At 47.1% G+C, this 12,188-nt stretch overlaps 1 protein-coding gene across 3 annotated transcripts in view; it reads left to right on the top strand.

Moving 5' to 3' along the window:
* The window catches only part of PDPK1 (3-phosphoinositide dependent protein kinase 1), a 63,412-nt gene that overhangs the window by 26,666 nt on the left and 24,558 nt on the right, over positions 1 to 12,188 (top strand). For all 3 annotated transcript variants that reach the window (XM_074346475.1, XM_074346477.1, XM_074346476.1), the window contains 4 exons: positions 1,051 to 1,093; positions 1,356 to 1,493; positions 6,467 to 6,611; positions 7,363 to 7,460. In XM_074346475.1, coding sequence (XP_074202576.1) covers positions 1,051 to 1,093; positions 1,356 to 1,493; positions 6,467 to 6,611; positions 7,363 to 7,460 — 424 coding nt within the window. The remainder of the gene's footprint in view (positions 1 to 1,050; positions 1,094 to 1,355; positions 1,494 to 6,466; positions 6,612 to 7,362; positions 7,461 to 12,188) is intronic.

Genomic DNA, 12,188 nt, shown 5'->3' with positions numbered 1-12,188 from the left:
CTCCCAGAAAGATCTTCGAGATCTTCCTGCTTGAGTACATATAATCTGACCTCATTCTTCTTAATAACTGCACAGCGTCTCACACTGTTTCTCTAGGGTCACTTCTGATGAACAATTTTGTAACAGGATATAACTCATAACTAGGGAGCCAGATGAACGTGGCCTTGGCCTCCAGACGTCTTCCCAGGAGGCCCCAGGATTTCCTAGGAGTCAGCAGGTTTTCATCTCCTCTCTGGTCCTGGGCCATTGCCCTGTAGGTGTCTTAGGAGAGGCATTTTGCACCAGCTGGCAGGGGTGGGAACCATCTCAGCTCACTGCCACACTGGGTGCATCAGCCATTTGGAAGTTGGCAGTCAGGTTGTGCCCAGGAATTGCTAATGTAGAAAGGTCTTCTCTCTGCTCTGTGATGTCCCACTGGTGCTCTGTCCCCGAAGTGAAGTTTAAGAGACAGGTGTGTGGTGGAGAGGGCACAGCAGAGAGTGGCTGCATCCTGTGAGGGAGGCATTCTCTGCAGGCTACGTGTGATTTAGTTTCCTGTGCCCCTAAGGGCAGGGATAGCATTTGTAATATCCAAGAGGGACATCAAGTGAAATGTATGGTAACAATTATTTGTAAAAGCCCAAATTCAGGATGGCCTTTATTGCAATGAACATATCCTGGGGAACATGTCCTTAAAGTTACTGAAGAAATCCCCAGTCCATATGTGGAGGTATTACTTGCTGCTGCTTCCTACTGTTTGTGAGGGTTATACTGGTCTTAAGATGTTCTTGGATATATACTTCACTGCATCAGAGGACTATTGGCAGCTGATGAAGAACATTATGGAAAGTTGAGAGATACACGTGTTTCCTTTAACTATTAGAACACATTAACTTAGTCTTTGATGGTCAGCTATATTTGTTGGCACAGGACCAAAAATATTTGAATGTAATTTCATGGTGGGGGTGGGGTAGCCTGTGTGGTTGGTTGCAGGGTGACTTTGTGAGACTCCTTGCCCTGATTACATCAGGTGTTTTTTTTTCTCTTTTCTTTCTCCTTTTCCCAAACCAGGTTGTCCTGGCCCGAGAACTGGCAACCTCAAGGGAATATGCCAGTAAGTACTAACTCCAGTGAGCTGAGCTGTGTGTCTAGGATGCAGGGACAGTGCCCCTCTGGGCACTTGGCCACTTGGCTGCGCAGCCCCTGGAGGTTTCTGTGCTGATTTCAGGGGACAGGACAGTGTGGGTCTCAGAGGCCACAAAGCTGGTGGGTGCCTCATGTGAAAAACTAATTCGTATCCGTTACTTTTATGAGTTGTGTCTTTAGTGTGTCTTTTCTTACTTTTTCCAATTGTAGTAACTTGCTTCTCTCTTAAGTTAAAATTCTAGAGAAACGTCACATTATCAAAGAGAACAAGGTCCCGTATGTAACCCGAGAGAGAGACGTGATGTCACGGCTGGATCACCCCTTCTTTGTTAAACTTTACTTCACGTTTCAGGATGATGAAAAGCTGTGTATCCTTTGAACAGTCAAAGCCTTCTGATATCACGCCAGTGACCCCTTATCGTTTTGGAACCGTGACCCCATTGTTTGTTTTCACAAGTAGCCCCTTCCCCGGAAAGGAAAAGGGTAGCCTGTTGTACATACAAATGAATTCACATCATTTTGCTTTGGGAACCCCTGGGATTGCTGACACTCACTGCAGTAGAATGTTACTTCAAGGGAAATCATTTCAGTCATTTTTTTGGAGGGTTTTTTTGTTTAGAAACCTAAAGGATTATTATTTTAATGCTGTTGTCGCTAGACATTTGTTTAAAAGCATTCCCTCATTCCTCTAACCAGAGTCCTTGGCGTTCCCTATCAGGTGTCAAGTCCAGTGCTCAAAGCAGGGAGTGAGAGAGAGGAAGGATGATCTTGGGCATCTGGGGCTCCTGGGAGGTGGGCACCTCTTTGCTATCTTTGGCCCAGGTTTGTGGGGTTTGGTTGGAAGGGACATCTTTACCAGGCTCAGCTGCCTGGTGAGAAGTCCAAGGAGTGACCCACAGAAGCTGAAACCCTTTTTTCCTTCCTTCCAGAGAAGGAAGGGCCCTGTAGTCTCCACCCTGCCCCCTATGGGTATTTCTGATCACCTAGTGCCTCTGACTCCCCAGGGCTGTGTAGACTGTTTCTTCAGCTGCTGCTTCAGCAGGGACCTCACACCCTGCTGATTCTTTGCTGTGTTTGAGGGCATCTCACGTTCCCTGACTTCTCTAATCCCTGGAGCACAGTCTTTTTTCTTTGCTCAGGGTTCAGGGAGACAGGGGGCACTGTGGCATTCAGGGTGGACCGTTCATCATGCAGCCAGGCTGGCCATTTCTCCTCACTCCCCAGCACCTTTCCTGCAGCTGTTCTTCCAAACCAAGGCTTCCTCAGCCCCCGTTTGCCTGCAGATGCTCTTGGCTTCTACTTGACAAGGGAGGTCGGGTGACAAATGGAGTTGGTTCAGAGCTTGTTCAGGTTTAAACTTCAGTCTTTGCATCTGTTCTTTTCCTCCTGCCCTTAGGTCTCCAGAGGTCCTTCGCATCACCCTACCATCTGCAAAGCTTGGCTTCCCCATCCTGCCTGGGGGGTGAAGGCCTGATCTTAACCCCCACTCTCTCCTCTCCTTTCTCCATACTCTGGATTAAAACTTTGCTCTGTCCTGTTCCCTCTTTAACACATTTCTGGCTCCTTCACCTGTCAGTTGAATGTGTTCTTTTGTTTATTGAGGAGTCCTCGGTGAGTGCCAGGTGATGAGAGTATTCTGGTAAATAAGGTGAGGTTCTGTCCTCGCAAGGCTCACACATCTGTTGAGGAGTTAGATATACACAGATGATGGATGTCTGTATAATAGACTCCGAAGGAGCAAGGGTAGTCAGGCTGAGTGGGAGTGTTGGGGCTGCTGTTTTAGTTCAGTGGTCTGAGGGAATGACGTCCCAGAGACCTCGACGGAGCAGGGGCAGGTGTGCATATGTGTGGGTGAGGCAGGAAGTCTGAACAGAGGCGAGCTCCTTGGGCCTTGGAATTCTGTTCAAGAATTTTGGATTTCCTTCTCAGTGTGGCAGGGAGTCCAGGAGGGTCTTGAGCAGGGCGGCCGTTTGCTCTTACTCAGGCTGCTGCTGCAGGGAAGGCTCTTGTAAGTGAGCTGGGAAGATGGAGCCAAGGTGACTTCTGGATGTGGGTCCTCAGGGCCTGGGTGCACAGTGGTGCTGGAATTAACACATCCGTTGGTGCTTGCTTTTCGAGGGCTGAGTGGGCGACTAGGTGCCTGCACACAGAGCCCGAGAGGAGTCAGGTTGGTGTACAAATTGGTGGTGGTGGGGGATGTCAGTGGACCAGAGGGTGCTCAGCAGGGAAGAGTTCCAGTGAATGGAGAGGACATAGACCCAGGGGCCAGATGGATTTTAGTGGAGGGTGCTGGCTGCCTGGCCCAGTAGTGCCAGGTGGTCAGTTACCTGGTGCCTGGGCCTGGCCTGTGGATTGGCTCCCATGCACGTTGTTGTTGACAGTGGCAGATTGGGGGTGCAGTGGAAGGCATAGAGGTGAGGAAGTGCAGACCACAGATAGAGCAGGTTTTCCCAGTGGTTTCTCTGAAAAGGGGAACAGTAAAGTGGTCTGGTAGCCAAAGGCATGTGGGGCAGTGAGGCAGGTTCTTTGTTGGTTTGTTTCAGGTGTTGTAGAAGGTTTGCCTCTCCACCTGGCTTCAGCATCACCCCTTGTCCCCACATGTCTGCTGTAACTGCTCATGTGGCAGCCATCAGTGGTCTCCCGAGGGCATTAAAGGGGACCCTCATCTCTGTTCTGAATCTCATCTCTGAGGCCACCTTGACACCTCACTCCTCGTGCTCCCTGGGACCCACGTGACTGTGCTCCTATTTGAGCCTGTGGGGCTCTCCCGCTGCCAGATTCTCTGGAGGCCCAAGCCCAGCCTTCCTACAGGGCCCATGGGAGAGTGCATCTTGTTGCATTCCAGCAGATCGCACTCTTTTGACTTCGTCTTCTCCCAAGGTCATGTGCAGTAGGATCAGGCACTCAGAGGCTGGATGGATAAGCTTGCTGTTTAATTTCAGATGGGATTGGCCAGAGTAGTGCAGATGGAGGGCATTCTAGGTCTTTGGCCAACGGTATCTGTTGCTTTTGACCTTTTAAGGCAAATTTGAAAGCCTGTGAAGGTTGTGAGGCCTCAGTTACCTCTGAAATGAGTGAGACCTGGGGACTTCAGCCCCACTGGAAATCCTTAGTAGCATATGTTGTGTTGAAAGATAAAGAAAAGGAAACACTCTGCCTGAGGAAAGCCCTAGTATGCACACCATCCTCCCTTTAGCCATAATTATACATTGAGGAGAAGAGGGAACAGCTTCTCCAGTGACTGCAGGGATAAACCCACCCTTAGGACAGGTGAGGCAGGGCCTGGCGACATCCCCGCAGCAGCCTTTAAACAGGTAGGTGGATCCATGAGGGGCCTCCTGGGCACTGGTAGCCTCTTTGCTCTTTGGAGGTTCAGCTTGACCAGACTTAGCCTCTACTCCCAGGAGAGGGGCTAAACTCAGAGAAGCGGCCAAACACAAGCCCTCCTTCCCTCCCTCTGCAGGTGCAGTGCAGGGCTGAGCACTGGAGCCAGATAGCCTGGGTGCCTTTCTTTCCAGAAAGGATGAAGGCTGAGGGGTTTCAGAGGCTCTTGCTCAGCTAGCCTGCCTTCTTCCTCCACCCTCACCTATTCCCTCTTGTATGTCCTCTCTTGCAACTAGGGGACAGGAGCAGAGCACTAGGCCTCAGGTGACTGGGCTCCAGTCCTGTCCCTCCTTGGCTTTGTGACCTTGGGTCAGTTGCTTAACTTCTCTCGGCTGGGTTCCTCTGCAAAGTGCAGACATTGGGCTCACCAGGCCCTCAGGCTCTGCAGTTGGTCTGATCTGTGTTCATCATCCCAGGAATTCACCCACTCCTGTGGGATAATAGCCTTCTCTCACTGCCCTTGAGCATTGGCTGTGCTGAGGGAGGTAGAAACATTCTAGAATGTGAAATGGACCAACGAGGTCTGAGAGAGTATTTCTAGGGGGTGATGAACATGTGGTCAGAGAGAACACTGGTTTGGAGCCATGATCCTCAACATCTGTCACATTCAAAACCTGTCACTTAGCTCCACAGCTGAGCAGAGAACTAGAAATGTTCCTCATACAGGAAACAGGAACTAAGGGGGTGGTCAGTTAAGGGGCAAAACCTGTGAAGCCGGAAGAGGCCCTGTGGCTGTGGCTGTGGTGGCTGAACCTCTCACATGAGCTGCTGGTTCCTGGGAGACGGCACACCTAAGTGGTGAGGTTTCGTGGCTAGTCCAGGTCCAGGTGGGCCACCTGCCCAGGCAGCGCCGAGCTTCTGCTTGGGGTTGGGGGGACTGGAGTCTGTAGGCCACTGGTGAGGAGGTCACAGACATCAGCTTTCCCCTAGGAGGGAAGGGGCCCTGGCTGAGACCCTTTGCATTCCTTAGAAGTAAGGTTGGATTTTTGCTTCTGATTCTTGTTAAATGTTGTTCTAGTTGGGAGGGCTTAGGTGTCCCAGGTGGGGCTGGATCAGAGGCAGGTTTAAGCAGCTTTGGTTGCCAGTCTTTTTGCTCCTGGGCTTGTCTTCACCGCTCTGCAGCTTCAGGCTCCTTCCTCAGTGGGAGATGGTGTTGTCTTGGCAAACAGAAGCCAGATTGAACACCCTGAGCGCAGGTCACCCCTTACCCCTTGGAGCCCTGTTCAGGGTGGGTAAGGACTTGAGTCACCGTGTCCCTGGCTGCCAGGGAGTGGAGAAGCACCTGTAGATTCCCAGTAAGAGGCACAGATGTTTGGTGCTTCCAGGAGGAAGCAGTTAATGGGATCCATTTATTGTTCCAGCCTTTAATCCTCTTTGGAAGGAGAATAAAAACGAGACAGATTGCACGGCAGTGATGTCTGAGAGGAAGGTGTCTGCGTTCTTCGAGTCTCTCCCTAGTGAGGGCCCAATAAATAGATTAAATCCTCTTACAAAACTTGTCACTTTATACTTGGAAAGGAGCGTTCATTTGAGAAAACCATTATGTGAATTGACCCTCTGTATGGCACATGGAACGTGGTTGGTGCAGGTTCGGACGCTGTGTTAGGATGTCCCTGACCACAGGCCCTGCCCACCATCTCTGCTGGCTTCCCTTCACTGAGCCTGCAGGTGTCTTCTGGGGATGGTGGGGTCCAGAATGGGCATTTGGCCTGAGAGTCATGTGTTAACTGTGTTTTTGGTGAGAAACCTATGCTGGGGTCCTGTTCTGGAGCCAGGGCAAGGGATTCCCACCAGACCCAGTGACCACTGACCTGACTATGACAGGGTCTGGCTCTAAGAGGGACGGCTGTCTTGGGCCACAGATACCTTCAGTTTTCATTAATTCACAAAATTGCTACTGGGCTGTTTAGTTCAAAAGAATGATTTTTGCTCTATTCCTTAACTATGCAATATTTAGATTTTGGCCTTAGTTATGCCAAAAATGGAGAACTTCTTAAATACATTCGCAAAATTGGTTCATTCGATGAGACATGCACGCGATTTTACACAGCCGAGATGGTGTCCGCCCTAGAGTACTTGCATGGCAAGGGCATCATTCACAGGTACAAGCCAGGGGCCTGCAGGCTTTGCTTGCAGGCCTGGGGGTCAGTTCTGATCTCTTGTGGAGGGTGGGATGCCTCGTTGTGAGAATTAAGAAGAGTTCACATCACCCTGATGTTGAGAGACTAGTGGACCTTTAAATATCAGATGAAATTGGCCAGATGTCTTTTTTTGCCAGGCTAACAATTCTCTTAGCCATCTTGACTGGTGCTTTTATTTTGTCACTTGTAGCTTCTGTATGTACTTATTTCTAGTCTCATTTTCTATCATTTTCAGGTAAAGTCAAATTGAAAGTGTTCTTATAAGCTTTTATTCCCCCCTTACTGATTTTTTTTTAGTGGTAAAATACACATAACATAAAATTTACCATTTTATTCTCTTCTCCCTGGTTTTGAGAAATTATAACCTGCCTAAGTCTAAAGTGTACAGCATAATGGTTAGATTTACATTTATTGTGAAATAATTACCACTGAAGGTTTAAAGGTTCTTTATGGGTTAAAAGTGATAGATTATACTTAAGTTAAAAATTTATTAAAATGATAGCTGGAGTTATGAAATGATGTCATTCGAATGTCCTCACTATATGCAGTTGATATTTGTTCAGTACTAATTTAGACTTGAGTTTTTGGTTGTTAGTGTGTAAAGATTACAGGTATTAATCAGTTCATTTTGTTTTCAGCAAAATTTAGAGTATGTAGTAGCGTTACTGTTTTAAATATTTCATCTCAAATGTAAAAAAATCTGCTTTCACAGGGACCTGAAACCAGAGAACATTTTGTTAAATGAAGATATGCACATCCAGATTACAGATTTTGGAACAGCAAAAGTATTATCCCCAGAGAGTAAACAAGGTGTGTGAGTGCTTTATTTCCAGAAGTACTTCTTAGAAATGTGTTGAATTGCACTGTACTCATCATTAATCACGGTTATTTGTAATACCTTTGTTACTGTAAAATAGATGCTTGACTTTTCACTGGGGAAGCTCCTGCCTTCCCCCAGCTCTTGCTGGGGGCCTGGGCAGTGTGTGCCTGGGTTAGTGGGTGTAGGGAGAGGGCTTTCTAGGCTGCCTGTGGTTGGTCCTCCTGGCCTTGAGAGGTGCTAGGTCTCCAGGGGCTTTCTGCATGTTGTTGCAGAACCCTGGTGCCCACTGTGGCTCACCCTCTCTGATCATCTTCCTAGAAGATGCTGGGATGCCACATTTGTTCTTGGTGTTCCATGCAGGGATGTGGGGTCAGTGCAGTCAGCTCCCAGCTTTTCCTGTTGGCACTGTGAGTTCTATGTGGTGAGGGTGGTGGGGAGACTGTCCCTGTGTCTTAGTGCCCACCGCCTGCCTGTCTCCTGTGTGCCACTGTCAGTGGTGGCCCAGGCATGCCGATTTTAGTGAGAGCGCAGGATGAGTGGGGGCTGATTTTTACCTGCTGGTCAGGTGCATGTTTATAATTGCAACCCCCCTCATCACTGTTCCTCTTGGGTTATCCCAACTAGATTATGTATTGTGACAGCTCTACTACCTGAGGAGAAGTTGCTGATAGTCCACTTGGGCTGGAAGAGTGCCCTGATTGTCTTAGCTAGCTGGGGTGTCTCGGCCATGGGGGCAGTTATGGGGGGCGTCCTGCTGCCTTTCAGGTGTTTGTTGGATAGAAATCATAAACTCTGGGGATATAAAGAATGGCAATTTAACATCTGAAACCTGTTTTGAAGTGTCGGGCTAGAGAGAAGATAAAGCCCTTTATGGTGAGGTTTGGGGGAAGCCAAAGGCCACTGTGTGAATTAATAAGTGACCTTGAAAATGAACCTTGGGTGTAGGGTCAAGTGTGACCGTCAGAGCTACTCTGACCTGGGAGGCTGTTGTAGGAACCTCCATGCAGGGCATGCACCTCTCTCTCAGGGCTTATAGCTACCTGTGAGAGAAGGACCTTGGTGAAGAGTGCTGGGGGAATGGACACGATGGGCTTCTTGGTGGAAGAAAGATTCAGACAGAAACACCTACTTTGCTGAAGCTGCTCTCATGTGGAAAAGGGGAACTGTGAGCACAGGGCAGTGGCAGGAGGAGCTCGGCCTTTCAGAAGAGCCGTCTAGCTTGGCGGGGCTGACCTTCTTTGCCTCGGCCTTGAACTGGGGCCTGTTTAGCAGCAGTACATCAGACAGTTGTGGGGCTAACACCTGGGGTTTGCTCCTGCTGGCCACGATGGGCAGACTTGAACATGCTTCTGGGAGATGCCAGGCTGCACCTCCATGGGTTCCCTTCCGCAGGGTGCCTAGATGCCTGGTCTTTCCTTTCTAGGCCTTTCTCTAGCCCTGTGGTTTTAACCTGAGGTTTCTTGTCAAGATTCTATCAGTTAGTGCTTTAATCTCTGCACAGACACTCATTGAGTCACCAAGATGGCATCTTGGATTTGAGAGCTTCTCTGAGAATCTTAAAAGCGCCACCCTTTTGGGGCTGAAACAGAACTTGCAATCAAGGAAGGTGCTCCAGTTATTTCTCAGTGAGGCTTAGTCCTGGTGACACTTGCCTGCCTTTGTTTTGTCCTTCCTACCTGGGCTCCAGGTGCACTTCCCAAGCCCCAGAAAGTCCTCCTGGCACCTGTGAGATGCCCCAAACTTTGATCTATTTGACTCCTTCCTCTTGTGTAGTAACATTTTATTGACCAGTAGTCATGTTTTTATGGACATGGTACAACTCATAACCAAAGCATTGTCCATGATGGAGGTGAGCCGAACAGGAAGCACTGTGTTCCTTAATGTTCTTGTTAGGCTGCTGGGCATCGTGTGACTTCCTACTGAGAGAAGCCACCATCTGCCTGTCAGCTGTGGGCAGCGTCTTAATGGTCCTTTTTTTCTTCACACAGATTTCCTTCAGATCTGATATTTGGCACAGGCTAGCCCTGTTGCCTTGTAGCCATTAAAAAAAAAAAAAAAAAAAATATATATATATATATATATATATATATATATATACACACACACACACACACACATATATATACGTATATAGTAATTTAAATGCATTAGTGGAATAGTGAACTAAACCTGCTTTTTAAAATCTTTCTGAAAGCAAGAGCTTAAAAAGTCTGTACATAGTAAACCATGGAGAATTACATAAATATACAGATAAGTTGGCTTTTTTTCCCCCTTCTTGGAGGAGGAAAAAACATGTATAATTAACTGAATGAATAATTTTGGTGACTTTCATTTTCTGTATGAAGTAGTTTAGAATCTTAGAATTTATTCCTGCATTACTTTTTTAAACTTTTGTGCAGAGATCATTTCCTCAAAACATCTTAAAGCTTCCAGGAGGAAAGTGTTGATGGGAATGAGGCCCAGGTTCCTTAGCTGTGCAGTGAGCATGTTTGCCCTCCTCCTAGTGAGAGGCAGCCTGTCTGTCTTCACAGACCTCATCCCAGTGGGTCGCTTCTGGAAGGGGTGAGCCCCGCCTCTCTCTATCGCTGCTGCCTGTTGCTTCGAAGTGGCCCCCTCAGGTTGTTAGGGGCAGGGGTGGGATAGCAGGCCAGCTGTTGAGGGCATGAGGGTTGATGAAGACTGCGGCACAGAGGACTTAGGACTTCAGGCCTTGCACAAGGGTCCTGCAGAGCTACTGGTGAGGGCAGCGTAATCACAGAGTAAGCCCCTCACCTGTGGCTGTGTCCCTGGCCTTTGCCCTCTTTGCAGGAGGCTTGGGGAGCTCAGGGTGCCCCCGAGGTTCAGACTTGGGGTTTGTGTCTGGCCTTCTCGTATATAGTCAGGTGTGGGGGCTCCACTCACCACACATAGGAGGGGAGGGTCAGCAGGTGTGGGATGGGGCACTGCTAGAGAGGGGCAGAGCATGAAGTTTTCATAGCCAGAATCACTCTATCACTCCATCTGCACCTGTGCAGTGCCCCTCTGTGGACGGCCATTGTCCAGACCCTCAGGCCAGTGCGGACCACATCCTGGTGTGCCGTGGACTCTCAAACCCTCTCACAGCCTCTCCCATGCCACCACTCTAGCAAGTGCAGTACCACTTGCCCCCTGTACTTACCGCACTAAACACAACTCTTAGTATCGACAAACAGTTTAATTTGGTCTCTCCAGTGCTGGTGTTTGTTTAGTCATAGCTGTGATGCATGGAGTATTGTTGTTTTTAATTTTTTTTGGAGAGTGGAGTGGGTAGTTAGGTTTGTTTATTTATTTATTTTTAGAGGAAGTACTAGGGATTGAACTCAGGACCTTGTGTATGGTAAGCATGCACTCTAACCTCTTGAGCTATACCCACACCCTTGTTGTTTTTAAAACACAGAGTACCTGCTTTTTGTAAAAATTCAAACCATTCTTGAGACCTGATTTCTACCATCATCGATTTGTTTTCCCTGTAAATATTTTAGCATTTATCACTGAAATATAAAGCTGCTTTAAAAAAAAAAAACCCATAATACCATACTGTTTTTATGTATGAAAAACTGACAGTAATTGCTTAATATCTCAAAATATTCAGTGTTAAATTTTCAGTCATCATAATTCTTTGGTTGTTGTTTACTTGAATCAGGATTCAAAGTTCCCACACTGAGCTTAGCTAATTTGTCTCTTAAATTTCTTTTAATTTATAGCTTCCTCTTCATCTTTATTTTCCTCTTGCATCTCTGTGGAGTCATGTAACATGCTCCTCTCCCCTCTGTATGTCTTGAAAATTATGAGTTGGGTATGTTGGGTTGATCATATAGGTTCATTCCTTTCACACCAAAGACTGGTGTGTGTGGTGTGTTCTTCATTAGGAAGTATGTAACATCGAGTCATCTCTTCCTCTGTGATGTCAACAGCCCTTTATAGCTGTAATGGCCTAGATCCATTAATTCATTAGAGGATGCAGAATAATCATAGTCCAGTTCTCTCATTCTTGAGCTGGAATTCTTTTAAAGAGAAACTTTCCCTTAGCCACTATTTGGTTATTAGTGGTATCAATTGTGGAGGAAAAACAGGATAAATACTTGCTTCTTTCCCCCTTTATTTGCCGCTTTTGAAAAGCATCTCCTCCAGTGATGACCAATTCATCAAAAACACTATTACCCCACCTCATACTGTACACAGAAGTTAACTTGGATAGATCGGAGATCTGAATATAGGACCTGAAATTCTTACACTCTTGGAAGAAAGCATAGGAGTAAATCTTCATGACCTTGGGTTAGGCCATGGTGTCTTAGATACAAGACCAAAAGTACAAGCAAGAGAACAAGTTTTAAAACTTTTGTGCTGTGATTTACCATTAAGAAAATGAAAAGACAGCCCATGGGATTGAATAGGAAAAAATATTTTCAGATCATGTATCTGATAAGGGACTTATATCAAGAATATAAAAGGAACTCATAACAACAACAACAACAACAACAACAAAAATATTTTTAATGGACAAAGGTCTGAATAGATATTTCTCCAAAGAAGATAAATGGCCAGTAAACACCTGAAAAGATGCTTAATACCATTAGGGAAATGCAAGTCAAAACCACAGTGAGACACCACACCTACTAGGATGGCTGTGATCAAAAAGACAGACAATAACGAGCATTACTAAGAATGTGGAGAAGTTAAAGCCCTCATACTCTGCAGGT

Source organism: Camelus bactrianus, chromosome 18 (assembly GCF_048773025.1).
Source record: "Camelus bactrianus isolate YW-2024 breed Bactrian camel chromosome 18, ASM4877302v1, whole genome shotgun sequence".
In the NCBI taxonomy this organism is placed as follows: domain Eukaryota; kingdom Metazoa; phylum Chordata; class Mammalia; order Artiodactyla; family Camelidae; genus Camelus; species Camelus bactrianus.
This window is presented reverse-complemented; position numbering and strand designations above follow the sequence as displayed.